The sequence below is a fragment of the Polyergus mexicanus genome, unplaced genomic scaffold, assembly GCF_030449975.1.
Source record: "Polyergus mexicanus isolate NDT 795.1 unplaced genomic scaffold, iyPolMexi1.0 SCAF_19, whole genome shotgun sequence".
Classification (NCBI taxonomy): Eukaryota; Metazoa; Arthropoda; class Insecta; order Hymenoptera; family Formicidae; genus Polyergus; species Polyergus mexicanus.
In genome coordinates this window covers 493,630-519,080 of record NW_027223339.1, presented here as the reverse complement: position 1 = coordinate 519,080, position 25,451 = coordinate 493,630, and the positions used below count along the sequence as shown (strand labels likewise).

The 25,451-nt window shown below is 35.0% G+C and overlaps 1 protein-coding gene and 1 long non-coding RNA gene across 4 annotated transcripts in view; one reads left to right on the top strand and one right to left on the bottom strand.

Annotated features, from left to right (window-relative positions):
- Positions 1–25,451, top strand: part of Kair1d (Kainate-type ionotropic glutamate receptor subunit 1D) — a 230,611-nt gene that overhangs the window by 164,596 nt on the left and 40,564 nt on the right. For all 3 annotated transcript variants that reach the window (XM_070311206.1, XM_070311205.1, XM_070311204.1), the window contains one exon: positions 3,147–3,304. In XM_070311206.1, coding sequence (XP_070167307.1) covers positions 3,147–3,304 — 158 coding nt within the window. The remainder of the gene's footprint in view (positions 1–3,146; positions 3,305–25,451) is intronic.
- Positions 4,037–25,451, bottom strand: part of LOC138941495 (uncharacterized) — a 158,229-nt gene continuing 136,814 nt past the window's right edge. Inside the window, exon 4 of the long non-coding RNA XR_011448175.1 lies at positions 4,037–4,487. This is a non-coding gene — a long non-coding RNA (uncharacterized lncRNA). The remainder of the gene's footprint in view (positions 4,488–25,451) is intronic.

Below are 25,451 nucleotides of genomic sequence, written 5' to 3'. Positions count from 1 at the left end.
CAACATCACATTACAGTAACGAGTTTGAACAAACGTTATTTCAATGCTTGATACACCGTCGATTTAATTGTTTAATTGTATTTGAATATTACGAAATTCTTGCGAACTTTAAAAGAGAAATGTTCTCGCTGAAGTATACTATGAAATTAAAATTAGTATAATAATTCTGGGATTATACGTCTAAGCCATTTTTTTATTTTATCAAAACTGTCAATAGAATACAATTCATCGAAATATTTATTTCCTCATGTTTAGCAAAATTATAAAATACTCTGCTGAACCGTTAAACGATCAAAAACGTATTTACCAAATTTAGCAAATCCTCTCTTCGACAAAAATCCACAGTATATAATCACCGTATTATTAATTAATGCGACCTGGCTATTTGCCAGCGGTCGCTGTCTACATTTTCTATGACAATTCGAGCCTGTTAGCATCGCAAATGGACAAGTAACTGGGTCGATAACTGCACCGTCGTCTGTTTTAGCATATAAAAAATGAGCAAAAAGGCACACATACAATGATATCATTGAAATCGGCATGTTATATTTTTCAATCTTTTTTTTAGACTTTTTAAAATAACGAATAACGGTGAAGCGACCCAACGCATTACGAAGTTACTATCTACAAAATCGTAATCACGCATGTGCCTAGCACGTGTGATAATTTTGATGGACAAGTTGATTTTGGAGAAGCGCGATAAGTTTTGAATATCTTGCTCTCTAAAGTAGGTACATCCTAGTAATTTCCATCGTACCAATTTCCATCCTATTTAAATATACTGCAAAGCTGAACTTGTAGTACTTTCAAAAGTTAATCGGTTCTTATTAATGTTGTATATTCAGAACTTTCGATCTTAGCAACGATATTGCAAGATATGAATACGATAAAGGATATAAGCGTAAATAAAACACGAGGCAGCAAGAATGATCTATGTATAATGCATGAAATCGAAAAAACTATAAACTTCTTTTTATAGTTAAAGAAATTTTATTACGATCGAAAAGAAAAAATTGTTAGCCAAATCTTACAAATATAAAATTTCATCTTTTTTATTTTTCATCACTTTAATATATTGAAATGAAGAAGATAAATTTCAAATTATTGAAATCCGCGTGGCTTTTATATTTTTATTCTTAATAAGAAAACTTTGTAGATACTTGTGCTGTATATGATAAGATAATCAGCAGGATCAAATGCGCAGAATTTATCCAGTAATGCTTACGAAATGATTTACCTGCGGCCGAGATAGAAATTAAGAGTTGATCCAAGGATCTGGAGCACGTGACATCGTGCGTTATAATCCTAATGGCTAGGATTATCCCAGATAAATATTATGCAGCTAAAGATGCTTGGTTTCTTCGCTAAAAGGGCGGCAAAGGAAGTGAGATCTCGAGACGGTGGTGAATAAAAAATTTTGCACGGAATTCACACGAGGAAGAAAGTATGAAGATAAAAAAAAATCACAGCAAAGATTCCTCGTCGGAAAATATATATTCGTCCTTTCATAGAGCAAATTCGGATTATCGGAAAAAGCGCGGCTGCGAAGTGTGCGTTACCAGCAAAGTGAATTCTTGCGAAAGCATCTCGGCTCGCCTTCGATTCGGCCATTGGAGAGAGTCGCGACTGTGTAATAGTTGTTTTCCCAGTTAAAAGCCTCGGCTATAGACGAGCTCTACTGCGCGGCAAAATAAGTTGCAGCCTCTTACAAATTACTCTTGCGGAAGGCACTCTGTTGCATCGTGATATAATGTGTGGTAGGAAAGAGTATACAACATGGAAAAGGTTCTTTTAAAACATAATTGTAGTTATGTTCTTCGTTGTATTTATCTTACTATGTACGTAATCAAATAAACAACAAATCAAATTAGATAAAATACTATATATATAGGAGAGAGAGAGAGAGAGAGAGAGAGAGAGAGAATGTGTATAAGATAATAGTTTATTTTCATAGACAAAAATATTGAATTAAAATTTATGCTCTTAAAGGCTCTTAAATAATCTTGTTTTACCGACTTCCGTTAGTAATGGCAATTATTTTTAAAAAATCGATACTAACCGCGATCATAAATTTACATGATACTTTAAGGAAACTTGCTAGAGCCGATAGTAGATCCTTGATATGAAAATGGTCTTAAGTATGCCATTGCGATCAACAACGCGGTACCTTTCAAAGTATAGGATGTCTAACAATCGACTTCGATTCCGATATAACAAATCGCTTATAATAGAAAAAGCAACGAAAAATTGAGTAAATACGACAGGGAACTATATAGTGTTCTGCGATTTTCCATGCTCGCAATAATGATGCCCGATGGAATCCGAGTTCGGCTCTGCTCCGATTTATAACTAACGCCGGTGACATTTCATCGGCAATGTATTGTAATTCAAAATTCTAACGGAATTCGGAACGCGCGAAACATGTACGTCCGGCGCGCAAATTCTTCTTGCCGATGGACCGTTGTATTTCGCGTCAATATGCAATTCGTTACTTGCTGTAGATCCACAGCGCGGCACACAGTTTTCACGCTTGTGAATCTACATTTTTTTTTTTTTTTTTTTTTTTTTTTATAAACGTCTATGCATCGTCATTTTGCATGAACATATCTAACAATAAATGTTACACAATATCTGTCACATACAAACTTGTTTACAATCTGTTAGTTGTAATAAAACAAATAAAATGTTAATCTTTTTAGACATAAAAATAATATTCAACTTTCAACTTTCTCTGTAAAATTTCATTTCACATTCTAAGCTTCCGTCTACGTACTACAGCAACGCAGAGATTTTTGACAATATAATACACATACACATATATTCTCTCTCTTTCCTTCTATTCCCCGATATTATATTTTATATTTATTTATATATTTATATATTTTATATTTATCTTTATATAAATAAAATATGTGTTATTAATATTAAATATATTATATTTTTTTTTTTAACGAGAAATGTTATTCATTGTATTTATTGCTTTTGCGTGATGGCATATTATTGCATCGCGATCGATGTAAATAGCCCGAGAATTAAATTACATGGCGAGAGATGTAAAAGGGTTAGAGTAGTTGTGGACAGTTTGGTTAATCTGTTAACTCGACTGTAATAATAACACAGCTTGTGATTGATTACCCATGTTCCAGGCATACGTCGATCTGGTGAAGGCCTGGGGCTGGAAGAGTTTCACCATTATCTACGAGAACAACGAGGGGCTCGTGCGATTGCAGGAACTTCTGAAAGCTCATGGACCTAGCGAATTTCCTATTACGGTCAGACAACTGAGCGAGGGATCCGAGTATCGGTGAGTTTGACTCACAACAGTCTGTTCTTATTCTTTCACGACGCGCTAGTTTCTTTTCCGACATAACGAGCCTATGACATTTAAATCTTCCGCGCGGCTCGATATTTTAACGAATATTTCTCTCATTTATTATAAGATGATTCTTACAAATTCGCATTCTATTTTGTATAATATAAATGACGCGCTTTCAAAAGAATTAGATTTATCAATTTCTCTACCTTTCTACCGTTTGAGCATTTCTGAGTTTACACTGAGAATTGATAACAATAATATTGCAAATGAAAACGCCGCGCTAAACCGGCTATCACCCCTTGCTACTAGAATTTGCTTTCTGGGTTAGATTGGGATGGTTTAGATTAGAGTGCTTCACTTTTTTCAAGTCCGTAAAATAAACCTACTGCGATTATTCTGCTCTATCACAATTAAAATATGCGCCGAATTTAAAGGAACTGGACGCATTTTTAACCACATTCCCAAAAGACAGATCAACTAAATTATACAGCAACAAACTAGATTTTTTTTCTTTGATGAAGCAATATTATATAAGTCAATTCGATTTATACTTCCTCCGACTGAATTAAATGGTATAAAAAGATGAAGAAGAAATTTTACATAACGAAAAGATATATCGAAAAATTTATCAATTTTTTGGAATTTTTCCTCTCTTCATCGAGTTTCAACGAAATCACAGCATGAGTGTTTTTACAAAAACGTAGCTATCTTCTGCTTGAATCGATTATTCGAGGTTTAATTTCTGAGACGTATTAGATATCAATTCGATCGATACGTTCTCGTTCGCTTACAACAGCGGATAGATCTCTTCCGTGTTTGATCTGATGAAACCGGCTTTCCATGATTGATATTATCCTGGCATTAACGGTAAACCCAAACATCAGTCGTATCATACACGGCGCACCGCACGAGTGCACACCGAGAATGGCCCATTAAGATCGAAACGTCGTTGTCGGCGTGTAACGCTTATTGGGACGATGATCTTCTTAGGCAGAATCGTAATGTGGCAGTATCGATCGTCCGGTCGCTTCGCCGGAGGGAAACTGTGTCAACTGTGAGGCAACCAATGGGCGAATCTTCCTCGTCCCATTCTGCCCAATAATTCGTTTTCTCCTCTTATTCTTTCGGCGATAATGACGCCGGAACTGTCCCAAGAAGCTCGTGATTAAGTCTGTAATTAAAATTAAAATTCTATTAATATATATAATATAATACAATAAAAATAAAATAGCAAGTTTTAAAAGAGTAAGTTTTATTATGTTTTTCCATTCTTCAGGCTTAATTGGCAAAAATCTATAGAAATTAAGAAAGAATATTTTAAAACACTTGATATTTTTTTAGAGATGCAATTAGAGATGAATTTTTAGAGTCCTAAATAATTACAGAATTCGGAGATAAAAGAAAGCAGCGCACAGAATTAGAGATAGTTTCTATACTAATATGCTCTACGAAGTATATTTTAAGGATGCGGAAATATATAGAAAAGCTGAATAACTATTTATAAACAGATTGCTTTTTTTTTTTTTTAAGGCCAACATATAAAGCGTTCGTTTAAAGCGTTGTTTCCGTTTACAATCTTGACCTCTGAAAGTGCTGCAGGAATATATCTATACTTTTGTCCCCTGCATCGTACTATATTTATACGTTTTGCGGAAAAAGTTTCTCGTAAATTGCATTATTCATAGAGACCATCCATGACGGTGACTTATTACTGCCGCCCTACGGCTAGAGAAGGGTAAAACGATAGGGATTTGAATAAATTCGGTTAGATTTGCCTCTGGACGTGCGACGTATCCTGTCTTAAAATTCATCGCTCGCGCTACACTCTCCTTGTTCCAGCAAAGCGAGCAATTTACAAAACTTCCGCGCGGCTTGTATCGCATGCGATAAGTTGTCCCGAGCGAATGCGAGTTTTTCTCTCTCGGTGAAGTAAGAGATTTCGTTTCGAAGAGATAGAGATAAAACGCGGTAATATCTTTAAAATTCCGCTTTTTGAATTTTTTTTGTTATTAATCTTCAAAGAATCGCGTCAAAAAAATTAATATTGCATTCTGACGCATATTTTTATACATATAAAACAGCAGTCTTAATCAATTTTAAATCATCAGTGCAGTTTTGTAAACAATAAGTATCAAGAGAGTAACGCGGATGACTTGTTTTAATACAATAATTTACATGTTGCTTGAATGGCAATACCGTTGGCGCCCTTGGCGGGTTCGCGATCGTGTCTCTTCTCAAGATGTTGAAAGATTAACTTCGATGCACCGACTTCGTACAGTTACTCCCCGATGCGAACGAAGGAAATGAACGACGCTCGTGGAGAATAGTGCAGCCGCGAGGCGGAAATGAAGTCGTATCTTATCTCGGTCCCACACCCTCCGACACAACTCACCGAGATTCTCAAAGTGAATAATTCTCCGGCCATTCATTTTGGCGTTCCGCTTCAGCGTTCGCGGTATGGACAAAGGGAGGGCGAATGAAACCCGCATGGAAATAAAGACCGGCGATGGTGAAATAAAATCGTCTGTCCTATTTTTCTAAGACGAGCAGAAGCGAAAAAAAGAGAGAAACAATACGTATGCGAAAAATTTTTTTTTTGCTCCGCAAGGATCTAGAGTTACAGGAAGGGAGTTTGACAAGAGAGGGTAGCGATGTAGAAGGATCGTAAGAATTGTAATTCTTAATAAGCTCGAATATGAATAATCACAGTGAGAGCCTGATACAGGTGAATACCGAATAGTTCTCAAAGCAGCGAGATAAGAACGCGCGATTGTATTCATACGCGTAATAGTTCTCGTTGAACTCGTATGAGCGAGAGAGATTATCTTTGAGGCTATGACTTTCGAAGCGAACGGACACCTGAAAGTGCTTAGCTTTCGTGTAAGAGATTCTGAGAGGGAAGCGGACCGACAGACTTTATCGTGGAGAACACTTCGACGAGCAAGAGAAAAGAGAACGGTGATATTGGACGATGATTTTCCGCGAATGGCACTTCTCCATGCAACAAGCGCATCGTCGAGAACATGGAATAGGCCAAAAATCATTTTGACAAGTCCACTTGGGACATGTGGTAACTGTCAAGGTAAATAAAAAATAAAGCAATCGAATAAAATATCTATTTTTTGCATTCTTTTCCGACATCGTAAGCAAAGTGTTTATCACAATTTAAGAGAATTATACAATATACAAATTTAAATATCAACGTAGCAAAAAATACAAGTTCCAAAAAAATATACCGTCTCATTTTATACACATTTTCTAAAGTTTCCTTTACTTTCTATATATCAGCATACAATATTTTGCACATTTTATAACAGAAGTTTAAAAGTATCTCCATAACTTACGAGTAGTGAATAAACTAAAGCTACAAAATACATCATAAACGACTGATTCTTGGTACTATTTACGTTACGGATCATTTAAGAATTAACGTGCCATGGGCACGTGTTTCTATAAAGGAACCAACATCTCGCGTTTATGCTCAGTGGCGCTTAATCTTCCGCAGATTCGGGAGAGTACGTCGAGCGGTAACTCAAACGATCTATATCGAAGTCGATTCTAAGGTTCCGTACTGAGTAAATTGCGAAAGGCTGCCGTTAAGTCACTCGCTTAATAGAGAGATACAAGAAGAGATGGGAGGAAGCAACGCGTGCAGGAGAGAGAACTAGTATGGCATAAGTAATTGAAATGTTTCGAAGCCGGCCGTGTGGAAACGCTCGGTTTCGATGGAATATATACACCCCCTGCCCGTCTACGGTTATACGACTAGCATGACGATGAGAAGCTTCTCTCTCGGGAAGACTTCAAACGCATCAGCCAATCCGGCCGCGGCCACCAACTTCGGGATAGTTTCCGTTTGTATCCGCACGGCTGGTCCGGCAGATCTTACGTCACGTTTCCCGCCGACTCGACTTGGCCGTTCGATTGATCAAAGAAATACCGCCGACGAGATAATGAGCGCGCAAAATACCATCCTCTTTCCTTGTTCCCCGTCTGTCTCCCCAATTAGGATCATCCGCGAGACTCTACGCGAAAGTTTTTCTTTGATCGATTATGCAATATCCTCGTCGGGCTTTAGACCCCGGAACCGGAAATAAAATTAATATCTATCTACGATATCATATGTACGATACGTGTATGCACCCTGATTCTTTAGGACGCGCGTACGTACACAAAGTATAGAAGAAATTTACAGACAAAGGCATTTATATACGGAAAAGGAAAAATTTTATATTCTCGATATATACGTATACATTCATCAATTTAAAAATTCAAATTATATGAAAAATGTGTGCGACTTTAAAGCGCAAAATCGATATCATATGTGTATATTTCGAACCACCATAAATTCTAGGTCCGTTAATAAGAATAGTGATGTGTTTGGACAGGTACACCCACAGAAAAGATTTCCGGATCTAATGCTATTACTCTTCGATCTATCATAAAATAGGATCGATATAGCGACAATCATATTTATTATTGAAAAAGGAATATTTTAATCTTAAATGGAAAATTCTTAAATCTAGAATAAAATGCCTAGTAACGCCACCGCATATCGGTTTCGCGCCGACTATTGTGGCGCCAACATCAAGTTATTCTAAATTGCAAGAATATACAAAGCTTAGATTTGTATATGTTACTCTTGTCTCAAGATAGTAAGACAATCTTATTTAATTCGAGAGAGAAGAAAAGGAATTATTGATTTAATTTTAAAATTGTTTTATTTTTATACCGCTTAAGGTTGTCACGCGATTAAATATGTCAAGAATATTTTTTGTCTCGTTATTAGAAATCCTTTCTGAGAGTGTAAAATATCTATACATGTACTTTTCCGTGCTTATGTATGCGCGGAGATGCTTTAAAAGAGATATATCATCGTATCAGTTATACGCATAAGAGTTCTATTGCACGATACTAATTAGGAAAATTATTGTTAATTACAATACTCCATAAATTTTCGCGAATTAATCCTTTATACACGAGAAACCGACAAAGTTGTTCAGATTGCCAACGTGTAATACGCATATTATGTATTATATACGCTCTTTTATTGTGATTTTAGTTGGAGAAATTCGAGTTTACGCTCTGTTATATAGCAAATGCGCAAATGCGCAAATGCGCCGTACGCCAATATGCTGTTTGTTATAAATTTCATACAGATTACAATGCAAAATATCGAGTGCCTTTCATGTTTTCACAAGCAGAAAGCTATCTATTGAGAGCCGCTAATGGAATTCTAATTAGTAATTAAAGAATAATATTCGTAAAGATGTCTAAATATATATATCTGCTTTTATACGCAGCTGGACAGATAGTTTTAATTAAGTGTTTAAAAAATTTTACATGAGATATACTACCGTTTTCTTGTTATACGAGATAACTGCTACTGTTTCTATAGGATGATCGTTTCAAAATAAATATATACGAGAATTTTATATACTTTGCACAAGATACTACGTCTCGTATAACAAGATATATTAATTGGTGCATAATAAATAATAATACTATATTAGAAAACATTAAAATTATTATTTGTTTAAATTTTTGATACTTTACCGCTGAAATCATAGCAAATTAAGCAATATATAAGTGTGCGTGTATATCATATATACACTTTTATGGTCGATCAAATCGCGAAAATGAAGATCGACTGTCACGGATATTCGCAGCTCTTCGCCTTTCTCGGTTTCTATTTTGCAGAATTGCATTCAACTTGATATTATCTTTCATGCACGACATACGTGTTGCGCAACTGACTGGATAGAAATAAACGAAAAGGCCCCGACGGGATGGAGACAGGCGAGAGAGTACCAAACGTACCGAGCGGTGGGATAAATCGTGTCGCAGTCTGAGCATTTCATCGAATATATTGCCGCGCTGCTACGTGGGAAATTGCGCAATAAACTTCCAATCTTGTAAAGAAAATGCATGAGAAAAATTGCTTCTTTGACGGAGAAGTGTCGTGCGATTTATAATGTCACGCATACACAAAACATTGTATTGTTTAATAGTTAACTTTAGAAACTTTAGGATAGTTGACTACGTGCTCTTCTAGATGCAAAGTATGATGCAACCATTAGTAATGGTCTGCTCTAACAACGCGACATCAGACTCAGTTGTCAATAAGACAGATTAATAATTAATTATTATATTGAAATTTAACAGACTTTTGAGTTCACGTTCGTGTAAATAATTTTTAAAGAGAATGGAAATTGATCCACGTTGCAATTTTACGAATAAGTTACAGTCAAAAACAATGTAAATTTTCGAGGCGAAGGTATTTTTGTTCCATCAGGAATCGAAATTAAATAAATTCAATATTCTCACATTCTTGACTCTCTCTGCCAAAATTGGTAATTCTATTTAATACGAAATTTGAAAGAATTATTGTAGCTAAGCTCATAAAAAGATATCGTGCAATAATTATTTTTCTGTCATATTTTATGCCTTACTTCTTGCTTTATTATTTTTTAAATAAAAATTTAAAAAAAGGATTAAAGATACGGGACCATATCCAGAAATAAAAAAAAATATTCTAATTATTTTTTGTTGACCCTCGGTGTCTTCAGACAATGATTACGTAATACACGGAAAATTTCGCGCGATCCGTATCTTTCAGCTTAGAATTTTTATGTGTTATGCTTACGCATTTAATTTTCGCACCATGATCTTAACATTCGTCACCTCTTAAGTTTCTCCGCGGCAACCTGTTTACGTGCTTACAAGTTCCATGGAAATGCAGTTCGTGTAAACGCGTCAAGCCACAAGGCAGACGATAGAAACTTGTTAAGCGGCGAGTTTTATTGCGCTTCTTCGTATTCCGAACACGTCACACTGCGAGAGATAGCTCGGCTGCCAAAGTTTCGAAGCCGTCTGGGTATTGTAAATTTTCCCATTGTTTTGCGCCAGATCTTCGTAATCTCCGCAAGAAAGACCCACCGGCTCGTCATGTCCCAAAAAGCGCTTTGCGCTTATGAATTATTTACTCTCGTATTTTCGATCGATGGCGGCTGAAAGCTGGTACGTTTTGCGAGCAAGCTCTTTGCGTCGTTAATAATGTTGCCGTGTATCGTAAAGCAGACGATCCCTCTCGATAACGAGGAAATGGAAGAAAGCGAAGAACCGTGACGCCTTAACGGCTCTGCGCCAGAAAGTCCGTTTGAAATTTTAACAGCTAGATCCATCGCATCGTCCCGCTACGTAAGCACTCTTTTCAAGTAGTCGCAAAACTTTACGGACCTTTAATCGATATCATTTCCGCAAAAAATAAAGAAGTCTTTTTTTTTTTTTTTTTTTTTTTTTTTTTTTTTTTTTTTCGATGATTCTTTCAATTCTCATCGTAATATAGAATGTACAATTTATAACATGTATAAAGAAATATATTTATCTTTTATATCAAAAAATAATTAAAATCTATATTTTATACTTATAAGTTTTGAAATTTTAACATTTAATCATTACAGATTATATCTTTATTAACGTAAACTTTAGATAATTTTAAATTTGTTACAAAATATATACTCCTTATTGATATATTCTGTGTTTCTTAAAATAATTAGAACGAAAATAAATTTTTCGTGCAATTTGCACGCTTTCGACATTACATTGCAATCTTCGAGTCAGATGCGCTCCTAGTCATCATAAAAAATTTTCGCTTCATTTTTTTCTTGCGACAGCAACACCTCGCTTTCCTTTTTTCACCATCGGAAACTTCTAGCTTTCGCGTCTTATCCTTGCCAAAAGCAAGGGAGAGAGAAAGTGCAATGTCGTTTAAGTCCACTCTTACGTATCTGATATGCATTCGGTTTCGTTAGTTCTTCGCGGAAAACGCGATCCTGCGAGTATTATCCTGAAGACCGGCCCGAAATGAGGTTTCCATCAGTTAGTTTGCAAATTCTCACGAGTTACTTGGCCGCACAACGACAGAGTTTCAGTGAGAGAGTCGTGCTCAAACTCGCGTTAGCTTGATCGGGATTATTCGGGTTGAACTTTTGCGTGAGAGATTGCCTCGTCTTCGAGATCACGCGACAAAGACACTTGCATTTCTCAGATATGAAAATAAATATATTCATAAAATACAGGAACCGTAATGTCCTCTATTCTCGTATATATTTGTTAAAATAATTTTTGCGTTAGTATTGCATTATCTTCTAATAGTTGTACGAAATATATTCTTTAAAAATTCATTTTTGATTAGCACTTTTGATTATTATTACTAAAAACAACAATTATTTCGTATTTTAAATGAAGCTGTGTTAGCCATAATAAGGGATTATAATTACAAAATATACTAGACGAAATTTTTTTTTTTTTATATACAATAAAAGAAATAAAATGTCAATATTAATTAGTCCATACAAAAATTAAGTATATAAGTGAAATAAAAAGAAATTTTTCCCACAATGAGAAAAAGAATTTACTGTCCGGAATGATTATTTTTTTTTAGCTACGTAAAGTAATTGATAATTTCAATAATCTGTAGTCATGAATATTAATAATCTCTGCAGAATTTCTGAAGGAACTTGATAGATTAAAAGTATCAATATTTTATAATTTTTCTTACCAAGATACAATTATCGGTAATCGATACTTTTTAAGTATCTCGACAACTTAGTCCTTTAGTACTTGAGGAACTGGGTTGTTAGCGTAATATAAAGACGTTTTTATGACGTTTGATCTTTCTTATTTTCGCCGTTTTTAATCTTCACAGATTAAAGATCACGCTTCGTGCCAGTAGAAATATCAGATTTTAGTCATACATCAGCGAAACAAAAGACGCGCTCTTGTTGACCACTCGAAAAATATGACTGTGCGCGACCACTTAAGAAATTGTATAAGAGACACGATGCATCATCGTCCTTCGGGAATAGATGAGAACGTTGCTCGAGATGCATGATGGATGTTGTAATATCCGAAGAACCTGGATGAAACATGGATATTGATAATAAACCTGAATCATTTTTACGACAAAAAAATGGTTCTGATGATCTAATAAAATTTCTTATCCTAATAATAATATAATAAGTGTGTCTGAAAATCTTATAAATACTAAAAGAAAAAGAAAAATAAATTTACGAATATAACTAAAGCGGATATTTAAATATGTGACAATTGTTGATATTCACGCGGATGAGATATGACATTTTTATATGGTTGTCGTCGCACTGAAGAATTGTGGAGCACAGTACCGATAGGAAAGTTTCAGTTATGAATTGTGAAACTGCAACATTCCGATAGAGGCAGCGATGGCTGAATAAAGCGGCTTTTGTGCGCATGATAATATGCCGCTTTTGAAAGAACCGAGTGGTTGATGGACGACGGTAATACCTGCTGTACGTCGTGGCATGAAAAAAGTACATGCGCTAAAAACTCGGAAAGGTCAGTAATAGCGTTATGTATGCTAATACTTTATGCATGACATCGCGGAACTTTTTTTCCGATAAGTCGCAAAACTGTGCGGCGATATCTTCGATAACTTCAATAAAGTAATATTTGAATTAAAATGACAATCCCGATTTATATAGTAATGCATCGCTTTTCGGATTTATATTGGCAATTATAGTCATATCTGAATATGAATAAAATTTTCTGTTCACTTTGTAACTGGCACTTTTCGAATATGACGGTCAAAATGATGTTGACTATCAAAAATATGATAGTAATATGAAGTTTATTAAACTGTAACACCTGTATCGTGTAAAATCATATACGTAACTTTATTTATATTTTAATATAAAGCTTTTATAATACAAATTAAAAATATAATATAAAAATCATTACACGTATTGTAAACATTTTGATATTTTAATTTTATTTTTTCTTATACACAATAAAATATTCTTATTATATATTTTAAAATTAAGTTTTTTTTATATTTTGATTAAAGAAGTTTTAAAAAAAACCATGACTAAATAAATATCATTATTATTAAATATACTTATATATTATATATTATTATTGAAATTAAAATTACGTATATAATAATAAATATTCAAAGTTTGCGCTGTACGTTTTGTGTTCAAAATTTGCATATTGCACAAATATAAAGATTGATGATATGAGATATATAAATATATATAGTTTATAAACTTTTTAAGATTTTCTCGAGATGCGTGTGAATTAAATGCATGAAATATTAATGCAAGGAGGAAAATTATGACGCGATATTGCAAATGTCCTGGTATTTTGCACACGGATCGTGGACTCCACTTGTGAAAACTTATGTACCTAGGGAAAACGCGCGTCTAGACACGCTCTTATATTATTTCCCTGTTTATCTTATCGTCGTAAGTACGTCCATAAACAGCATTTTGTGCGAGAACATTACGCGCGTTGAACATAGAGGCAACGGAAAATTGCGTCTCGTGGAACATTTTTACTACGATCTATGTATGTACAAGACGAGAGCGAAAAAAAAAACGCTGTGATTTTGCGACACGTTACAACGACTTGAAGTCTCGCTTAATGCATTATCCATCCCCCTAACACAGAGCGAAAACAATCGTGTATAATTCGGCTTTATAATTTATATGAAAACTTGATGTTTCGTTAATAGTTGAAGTTTTGCTTCGCAAAACTTGTCGCGTTTGTTGTTTATAAGTTTACCGATACAAACACGTAATCCAACATTTGCCGTCTTGCTTTAAACTTGATGTTTCGTCGGAATAAAATATTTCTTCGCCATTCGAGCGGAAACGAATTTTGCGAATATAACGTATAATTGCGATTTGCATAAATTGCAATTTAGCAAAGCCTGTCTCTTAACTTTCCGAAATATAATAAGCTAAAAACATAAAAAAGGCATAAATTTATAAATTTTGTAGCATTGAAAAGAATATAATAGAAATTTTCTCTCAGTTGATTTACGTCTGCGATCTTTATCGAAAATCCCATTTAATATCTCTGTAATATATTAAATATATACATATATTATTCGTCGAGAAATGATTAATGTTTTGTTTTATATAAAAATCTGCTACATATTATCGCATTTCTTTCATAAATTTCCGTCAGATATAACTTGTCGCGGTAAATCCGCCAACGAGTCGGGAGTAATTTAAAGTTCAGATGGGACTGAAAGAAATTGAGTGGATCCAGGGTGGAAGTTTTCTAATTAATCGACGAAAGCCGGCGTAACGGCCACGGCTGATGAAAAATTCTATCATTCGCTTTCTCCATCGAATCGCCGCTGAGGGAAATACGAAGATGAGGCTCGAGATTATGGTCGACGGCTTGAGATTGTCGGTTGTAGGGAGAGAGGAGCGACTGTGGAACCGGCTCTCTCGGCGCGATCTTCACGCTAAATCGAAGCTTCGCTGTCCTCGTTAGGAAAGGAATTGCCTCGTGATCGATATCATCCGCCAAATTTCAGAAAAGCTCGTCGAAAAGAAAAGCGCGCCGTGGAATGCAACGCAAGACCCATATAAATTAAGGCGCGAGCTACACAGAGAAAGGGACGGGAACGATCGACCTCTATTCGTCGACGATTGCTGCTTTATCGGGAAATAAATTTTTCATGGAATCGTTCCGGCTTTTGTAACATCTCATATCAGAAATTGTACTCGATACAGAGAGGTACATTTTTTGTCGTAAAATCGTCAATTCGGTACAATGTGCCGAGACTACGAAGCGCGATGGCAATCACTGTGAATTTTATCGAAAATGCTCTCTGTTTGGGAACTATTAGTCTGACGTATTAAAAGAGTCTACTTTGAAAAAGTGACGGTAAAAGAAACAGTTATAAACATATTTAATTCTATTTTTAGCAGAATACCTTTCTCTCAAACATGTAATATCATAGTACTAAAAAAACCCTAATAAAATTTATTTATCCGCTTATTAACTTATTTATACTAATCGAAATAATAAATAATCGAGATATGATGGATGCAGAAAAATCTCATTTTCTATCTCAATGTATATTTTGTATCGATATATGCGTAAAAGAATATAAACTTTGGAATATAATAATTATAATAAAATCAATGTGCATTGAAATTTTTTTCAATATAATTAAATTACATACAAAAAAAAATATATACAATATATAAAATCTTTGACTTTTTTCATTTTGTAAAATCTCATATTCATTTATATGCGTATATAATACGCGCTTTTTTCAAAACTACTAGGTATTCGCATCTACGATGCGGAAAATAAGTCATATATAATCTCATAGGCGAATGGAAGAAGTGGACGGCAAACTTATCGAGAAGAGTGTTAGTGAAATTAATTTCATCCTAAGAAGCTTTTCACGAGTTTGAAGAGCACGTCGAAAAAGAGTTGGCTCGCGCGCGCCGGCGGTTATTCCGTATTACTCGGTAAACTGTACCCGACTCTACGACGGGGCTGTCCGTCGAGATGTAACTTATACGTAGCCACACAACTAACCCCCGAGACCATTTCTCATCCCGACTCTATGTGCGCCGCGAAAGTGGATGGCAGCGGCGGGTGTGCGAGGCACGCGATGTCGGCGAAAGCAAGGTAGAACCGCCAACCCAGCCAGAAGAATCCATTCGACGAAGCTAACGGATGAGGCGAGAAAGTTTGCACGGCGATAACTCATCGTTCACACCTTATTTACCTAGTCGTCCCCGCTTCGCCTAGTCGATCCTTCCTACGCCCCCTACGATTCAACAAAATTGAATTTTAACACGAATTTTCCCTCCAATACCAAATTCGTTTTTAATATCTCGACAAAATTATTTTTGTCAAAAAATTACCTCATATTTTAAAACATATACATATTAATATTTATATTTTGCAGATATGACAGAGTTCGAAACCCTTTAATTTTTCTTTATGCAATATATGATTTTCCAAAATGTTTATCGCTTGTAAAACGGAGAATGATTATAATAGCGAATTGAATGTACGACCTTTAATACCGTCATTTGTAACAATATGTGCGTAAATAGAAGCTACAATAAATAAAAGCGTGTTTCAGCGGCGCTTGAAAAATTTGAAGCTAAAATTACGACGAAGAAGAAATCAATCTCATTGGAAATGTTGGCAGGTTTTAATATCGCACTTGTTCTATTTAGCGATTGAAACTGCGAGATATTTCGCTCTTGAGAAATCACGAGTAGAGATAGAGAAACGACGGTAGAACGATGAGTAAATCGTCATTGCAACGCGACTCGGCGACATTCCGGAAGGCTATGCATCATTCCGTCACATATTTATACCTCCGCGCGCGCGGACGCATAGGATGAGAACGCCGTGGCTTATCGCCTCGACATTGCGCCTAAATCTCTCCCCGGGGTGCGACACCCGCACACGCGGGAAGTTCTGGCTTTAACAAACGGTTGCTCGCGATGAAATTGCTCGTCGCCGGAAGCGGCGTCGCGCGAGAGGAAGTTCTCGACTGTTGTCGCGCGGTTGCACCCACCAGAAATCCTCGGCGCGACTTGTTCACCGTGTCGTTTTATAATCGCGGCTTTTATTTTCGTCATGCTGGGCAGAGCGTACGAAATTCGAGAGAAAGAACGCGAAAGAGGAGCCAGCGTATACTTGTGCGATAACACCGTCGGTAAAGATTACGGCGAAATTTCGTTAATGATCATTACTAATCAATCAATTCTTTTCTAATTTTTCTTTATCTTTTCTCTGTCACAGAGAGTTTTATATTAAGAAATTATATTTATGAAGCATATTTTCTCTCTCAAATTATTTTTAAAACACTTAACATGTATTTATATTTATAATTGATGATTAAACTTATATGATAAAGATAAAATATAATTATATATATATATATATATATATATATATATATATATATATATATATATATACACATATACACGTAAATTTTATACAAAGTAATTCTTAATTTAAGTTTTGACTTACGTTAGTTTAGTTTAATTATCTGGAATTACAGAAATTTAATACGAACAAAATACGAATCTATAAATCGTGATTTCTCCGCTTGAAACATGACTATTTTGTATTTCGAGAGTATTCTGCGGATTATTTTACGTAAATTCATCTCATTCAGAATTCTTCAATTCCGTTTAAAGTTCGGCGGTACATGCAATGCTTAAACGGAAGAATCGATTGTATCGCTGCTAAATGCAGCACGGGAGAGCGAGATGCAACTTTGATGCGGTAGCAACGAAAACGGGGATTTTACCGTGCCCACTTTTACGCTTGAATTAACATACTCATTTGTTTCCCCTGAGAGGACACTCGTTTAACCCCGGTGGATACGCCGTGGCTTCTATACATCGCGAGATGTAGCCGGATATACTGGAAGAGCCATATTCCCGAAAGATTATTCATGGTGCATCTCCATCGCCACTTGATTCCTTGATCTCGGTACACTAACCAACCGCAACAAAGATTCTATTTGCACCGCACCGCCATTTTATCTCGTTATTGAATGCAACTGTCGTCGACAGTTTAACTTCTTGTTTAAATTGCCACCGGAAGGAAAAATGTATCACGCTCGATTCGTCGTCACCAAGTGAAATATTTAATTCGTTTCGTCCGATACTGAACACGCGCTTTTCGTGTGCAAACACCGTGACTTCTGCTCCATTGTTTTTCGTTATTGCGCGTGAAATGAGAATATATATAGGTGTATTTTGACAATTTCTTTATACAATAAACGCGTTGCCATGAATTTTATGTTCAATATTCGCATCGCGGAACAATGCGATTAACTTTTTATTGCTGAATAAATCTGGGATGCCCTGTTATTTATATTCAAAGATTTAAATAATCAAGTTGGATTATGAATAGCAACTTTTTACTAATAATAACTGACAATGAAATTCTATGAAAAAGAAATTGTAAAAATTATGCGATAAATTTTATTCGTCTCGCAAAATATGATTTATCTAAATAATGGATTTCTTGCACATTGTAGTCATTATGGATTTTTTTTCTTCGCTAAGTGCTGACTTGCACTCTTAAAGCACTTGGTCGAAGAGTTTTAAAGCGCATTATCATAAAACACCTGTGGTGAATAAATATGTACGCCTGGCACATAAAAGTGTTCACCTAATAAAGGAAAACTAAAAGCATAACAAAACGAGCTAAATTGCACGTAATATTTCAGATATTTTTATTAATTTCGTCATAATTATTTCAGACAAATTTTTAATTCAAATGTGTATCGATTTTCTTATTAGAGAGATATTCAGAAAAATATTCTCTTAAATGAAATAAATATATTATCATTGATGGAGTAATGGTTTTAATTATAAATACAACATGAAAACAATGAAAACTCTTGAAGAAAAATCAGTTAATGGTAGCATATATGTATATGTATGATATAATATTTGATTTGTCAGTGAAATCTTACTATAATCAATATCATAAGATGGAGGAGCAAACTGTGAGTTATTTCACTGAAGATCGCTGAAATATTCACTAATTTTCGGTGAAATCTTGTTACTGCTTTAATCAATGATATTTTTACTGATTCAGTTCAAGAGAATACGTATCAGCTATTGTATATTTAAAATTAGAGTATGTTGAAAGATGATGAAAATAATCATGTTCAATAATTAATAAAATTTTTATGCCCAAAATTCTTACAAAAATTTTGCGTTGCAGGGATGCAAATCTTAAAACTTCAGACAAGTACGTTGTAATCCGCCATCCGACTATCAAACTCGCCATAAAAGCCCGATATAAATGCAAGAAAATAATGGAACGAATAAGGAATTACGATTTTGAAACTTTTATCTCGGACAATGTGTTCATATAATACATATATATATATATATATATATATATATATATATATATTCGGATATTTTATTTCATTTATAATATATAAATTCTGAAAATTGACATGGATTTTTTTTTTGTTGGATCATAAGTATATTTGTATTTATATATTTTAAATCAAAGAGAAATTATGTCATATTGACTTAGATCAAATTTCTCCAATACACACTAGCAAAATCTGAAATAATATATCGCTACTTATATTTTACAAAAAAAAAAAAAAAATTAATAGCTAATATTATATTTTCTTTAAAAATATACATATATTATTATATCTTCTTTAAGAATATAAGCACTTTTTCAATTTGCCCTTCTCGCATCTCTGTATAGTATGTCGAGTCCGCTTTCCAAACCCATTAGTTATTTTTATTGCAAATTTTATCGTTCTCTTATAAAACATGGTTTCTGTCTTTACGCATATCGTCGCTTGTTCTCGCTACGTATCTCGAGTTGATTTCATTGCTGATCAAACATTTATCGTGAAAGTTTGCGAAGTGGCAGAAATCTGAAATTCCCTCATTGCTTATATTCCCGGGAAGAACCCCATGCCGGGCACATTGATGTGCTCGCATACACGTGCACGCGCGAATACTTTCCCTTTCCTCGATGGCGGAGTTTTAGTACCGTGGGGAGAAATTACCGCGGAAAAGCAACCGGAATCATAAAATGTTAGGACCGCACGGCTCCAAGTTTTAAACGGATTCATAGCCGACACGCATGTTTGATGTTTATTCGAAGATCGAGAAAATATACACACACGGGATGCGAAATTATTTCGACGGCATTATAATCGCTAATCGAAAATAATAGATGACAATATAAAATAATCTCTCTTCAAAATGCATATATCAACAAGGAAAACATCAAGTTCTGAAAAATAGATTAGGTATTTATCGTAGACGTAATGATACGCAATTAAAGAGCTTACTATACTGCAAGCTAAAAGGTAGAAAGATAACTGCGATCCGTGTAAGCTTGTTAAAGCGAAACTAAAAGGATTAAGCGAAATATTTACGTTTTGAAAACTAACAATGTGGAAAAAAACCTGTGACAGTTGGATGCAACTGGCATAACGACAAGAATGACTACATGACATAGTGCGCTCGAGCGAAAAGAGAAAAATTTCGTAAAACAAACGAGAAGTACAAAAAAAAAAAAAAAAAAAAATGTACACGAATAACAACTTTACCAGACAGAGTATGAATTTCGTTGCTTCTTTCCCTAGCTATAGTCGAAACTTTACCGGAAGATAAGCATCCGACCTGGGACATAGCGAACATGCCGCGTCTTCCCAATGAGACGACCTAGACAAGCGGAATAAATTACTTTCTTTATTCTCGAACGTAGTTTTCGCTCTGAATGACCCTCCTCCAGTTTATCTTCGAGCACTGACTCATCTAGCAGCTGCCGAGAGTATCGACTATTTCTGCGTTCCAACTGGATTGCCCGGCACAAAAAAAGGAACGGTCGTCCGTACCGGTATCGAGAAACGAAGCCGGAAAAACATCCGTCAAGGAACATCCATTAAGTAATTAATGTTACGGTAACAAAGAATTGCAGTTCACTATATACGAACGCGCATATCTATGCGGCTTCTGACCCCGTTAGAATGTTCTAGATATTATCGATTAATGCTTCTTTGATCGATCATGTAATAAATCGTACGTTCATAAAGAAAAAAATAATTAATAATTAGAAATTTATTTTTTTATTATTTAAGAAAGATAAATATCTCCGAAAATTATATATGCTTGCGCTCAAAAAAATAGATATTCTATCGTAATATTAATTATTTAAATATTTCTTGATAGATGTCTTCCCAGTTTCGTTTCTCGATATCATACAGACGATAATTTCCCGACAATTAGTTATTTCGCTAAAAAATATTATTAAATGAAACATGAAAAAACCTGAAATTTGCGTTACAGTAGCTATTTAAGAAACATCCGAATTGTTGAAAAGCGGAAGATACTCGTCAGAATTTTTTAGTATGAAACATTTCCTTTGTAACAAGAAACTTTTGCGTTTCTTTTAACTTTTACGATGTTCATTCAACGACGTGAAACTTGGGGTCTACTAACTTTTATCAACCGCACTCACGAATGAATTGGCGCATCGATCGGTCGCGACTATTTTAAGTCGATTCAGCCATGCCGAGAGGATGTCAGCTGTGCTCGACCCAATTTTCTGTTTCTACTTATATCACGGCGAAGGTAGCGATTTAGGAAATGGACCGGAAATGGTTGAGTTAGTTAACCGAGACTGTCGGCGAGGTGACCGAGATGTAATTAACTCATTAACGTTCGAGATAAAGGAACAGCGAATGGAATTACGACTGTGTGTCGTGTCTTCGGAACAGAATGAATTAAACGTGAGGAATAAAGCTCGTCGTTATCGGTCGTGTCGCTGTCTGTCTCTCACGTGCTTTGCTCTCCTAACAGCACGCTCTGACGCGAAATTAAACCCATGCGCCCAGTGAAATTATTCCTCTCGTTTCATGAAGCGTTTCCGCATTCGTTCCTCAGAGTTTTACACTATTCGTGTGTGCTCGCACTTTTGCTCGCACCGTCTGATTCTCTCGTGCTGCCACGAAGCGCGATATGTGTCCGTCCGACGTGAAAAAGAGACAAGAGTCGGCAGGACGATTCATCCTAGGCCGAGTGTGTGGCACGAAAAAATATATTACGTGCGTATCTTTTTACAAACGTCGCGAACCACATATGCACGAGCAACATATCTGACTAAAAAATTCGTGACTCATAAAGTCATATTAATTATATTTTTTAACTGATTGTGAGAATTATTACATCCTTTTTTTTCTCGCAGTATCACTTCAAAATTAATACTAAAAAGCGTATTGTCAAGCTTCTTTTAATATTAAAAGCCTTTATTTAAGCTTTTATTTGAATCAAATATTACAATTTCTGAAACGTTTAATATTAAATATCAAATGAGTTCGAAGTTTTTAAAATTAACGCAAACTCTCAATTTTCAAATACCAATCATATTTGATATGATATAGATATTGTATAAACTAAAATACAGTATTTAAATTGCAATATTATTTTAAAAATCTACATTTATTATCAATATAAATAACTTGACGAGAGAGAGAGAGAGAGAGAGAGAGAAGTGAATTAATACAAATTTTCTTAGAATTTGTCAAGCGCAGAGATAAGCAGAGAATATATTCTCGCAAATTCTAAATGTCGCTGTACGCTTATCTGTCCGACGATTATACTTGCTGCATGTTACACTTTCCCAACTGCGGTTACTTTGAGAATACAGTTTCACACGCCTGTCGGATAAGCCAGAAGGAAGCAAGCCGTTTCTCCAAGTCCTTCTTACTCAACCGCAAACTCGCGAGACGGTCGTCCCGATATATATCTTCCGCGTCCAATGATCAAGCAGTTAGAGAGACGACTCTACTATTTCTCGGACCGTCTATTAAGGAGCATCGTCAGGCTTCGTCTTAGGAACTTGAAATTCGTGTCGCGAATAAAACTTTAAGATTGGAGCGAATAAAAAGCCTTCTCTCTCTCTCCGTCTATCTTTCTTTCTCTCTATCTTTCCTTTCTCCCCCGCAACGCTAGAGGGGTGATATTTATCTTGCTTCCGCGACTCGGGCGCAGCTCTCTTAAAATTATAGGCGACGCGAGAAAATTTCTTCCGTCGCGCGCATCTGTACGGTATTCTCTGAGACAACCTCGGCGAGCAGACCCGGAAATAAGCCGCGCGTCTCCTTTATTGCTCCTTTGCCGGTGCTCTTATCGCCTTAATTTCAAGCGTTGAGCATTAGAAGACTCTTGTTGCTCACGTTTACACGCGAACTTTGCGACCTCGCTCTTGTTATATCTCGCGTTGAAAGTATCTTGACCGATTTACGATGATGAAATATATCGTAGTAACGTTGGGTGCCTATTACGAGTGGATTGTCTGTCATGCGAAGTGCGAAGCGGTATCGCTCTCGCAAATTGGCACTGTTTTTGTGCCAATTAACAATTCCTCATGTGCGACGTTTATATAAAAAGAATGAATTCTGTTATGTCAATAAATACTAGCGGAAAAAGAAATAACCTACGGTATATTTTGTATTGTAAAAATAATTTACATATTGATCAAACGCAAGTTTTAGTTTCCTTAACAAAAGAATCAGAAACTTTTTTTTATAAAACTTTATTTAAATTTAAAGTTATTGTTAAGTTTATAATTAGAATATCTCAAACAGAAGCATTTTTAATTCAGTTTTGTTGTACTTTTAGTGCAAAAAAAAAAAAATAATAATAATTTCCTAAATATTCCAATTTAGCTCCAAAATTAAAAAATAATTCTATGAAAAATACTTTTTCATAAAATCATGATTGAAATTGAATATTACGTTAAAACTAAAGTAAAATTCAAACTTTATTTCAAAATTAAATGGCATGCATGACGATGTTCACATTAGATCATAAAGGATTAAATTGAAGAAAGCAGTAGCTCAAATTTCTGTTGAAATTAGAACAAATCGAAATTATTACAAATTTTTACATTAAAAATATGAGAGAACACTAATTTCTACCGCAAATATGCTTGAAATTAATGAAACCGGCGATTCTTTCAAAGAGTATTTAATTAGCCTTTATACATGGAACCACAATTTCTCGTTCTACATAATCACTTTAAGAAATACTTTCAAGACAGAGGACATTAGTAGACTCATGTAGTTCGTTAAAACAACGGACGTAATATAACAAAGAGAAAGCGGAGGAGTTTTACCGCATGTTTTTCCACAAATATAGCGAGACCAAGCTCGCGGAACGAACCGACACTACGACAAAATATTACGCTGAGTATCGTTCTTTTGTAGACCGGTCCTATAAAGAAATTCATCTGACTCAGCGCCAAAGCAGCCTCCCGAGGCTTGCCGAAAGAAAAGGCACGACGTAACGCAGCTTCGTTGTGTAACTGACGCAATGATTCTCTCCCTCGAGTACAGGAAGCTCGCTTATCTTCCTCTGCCTCTGTCGGATTCCTCTTTTAATTTCTCTCAAAGCTAACCCATTATAATGAATCTTCGATGAAGAAATGCCGTTGACAGATTTAATACTATTGACTATTGTAAGATAGCCAATAGTATAAAAAAATAGCAGGCAGTTAATGGCAAAAGATAAATATATAATATACAATATAATATAATTATATTTTGAATATATGCGCATAAACTCCACTTAACATTTCAACTGAGTCATTCTTTTAAAGATGGTAAAAAATAAAATTGTATAATTAAGTAAACCTCAAGTACTCTCAACAGGCCAACTCGTTTTCTAAAGATAGACGGTGCGTCTCGCTGGACCGTGCGACTTTTAATTGCGCGTTTACTTGGCACCCCTGATACTACCGTGTCTCTTGATTTCTGTTTAACAAAATATCTGATAAAAGAAAAAAAATTAATTAACTTTATTTTTTTAATATTTATCAAATGAAATGTAATATACTCATCTATCCAAAATTGTTGTACCATTTAAAATATGTATTATAAATAAAATATATTGTTAATATATTATAATAAAATTAAATAAAAATTAATATATTACATATTTATCGACAATATATTTTTTACATTTTTCAAAAAATATTATAGCGAAAGTAAAAATAAAATACATTTGTATAGTCTAACATCAATGATCGTGTTTTAAATTGTTAAATTTGTTTTTTTTCATATTTTATATGACAAAAATTTTCTCAATATTTGCAAAATAAAAAATCAAACAGCAACGTTTGAGAAGAAGACAGAGAGAGAGAGAGAGAGAAAGAAAATTTTGCGCAATATTTTTTATATGCATCTTATCTACGAGATTCATTCTTCACTAATCATCAAGAAATATCGAGTTTGCCATACTCTTGTATTGCCTATTGTAATCACCAATCGACTGTTATTATAATCGCATTCACATTTTGACAGAACATCGAGTTTTCTCGTAAAATCAGCGAAATACAAAATCGGATATCGAAGGGAATTAAATCGGTGAGAGAGAATTTGGCCGATGTACTGTATACAATAATATACCAACAATGCACCGCGTTATTTTTATTACTTCCGTGAGTTTCTACCGAGACGATGAAAGCTCTCTGTAACCAACGCGAACACCCTAACTACCAGACACTGATTGCGAGTGGAAGTATCTCCCCTGCAATGTGTGGCAGTCGCAATAAAGCGTTCAATCGACTCACGCAACTATGCTTTATTGATTATCCGATTTCAATGTACCTGTTACCAGCCGCCGATTGAATTGAACTATCGATATGAAATAAAACTAACGTAACGTAATATTAAATATGCTTATATCCTCATCATGTTTGAATAATATTATGAGATTTGGCAAGCGATATTGATAACGGTAACATCATA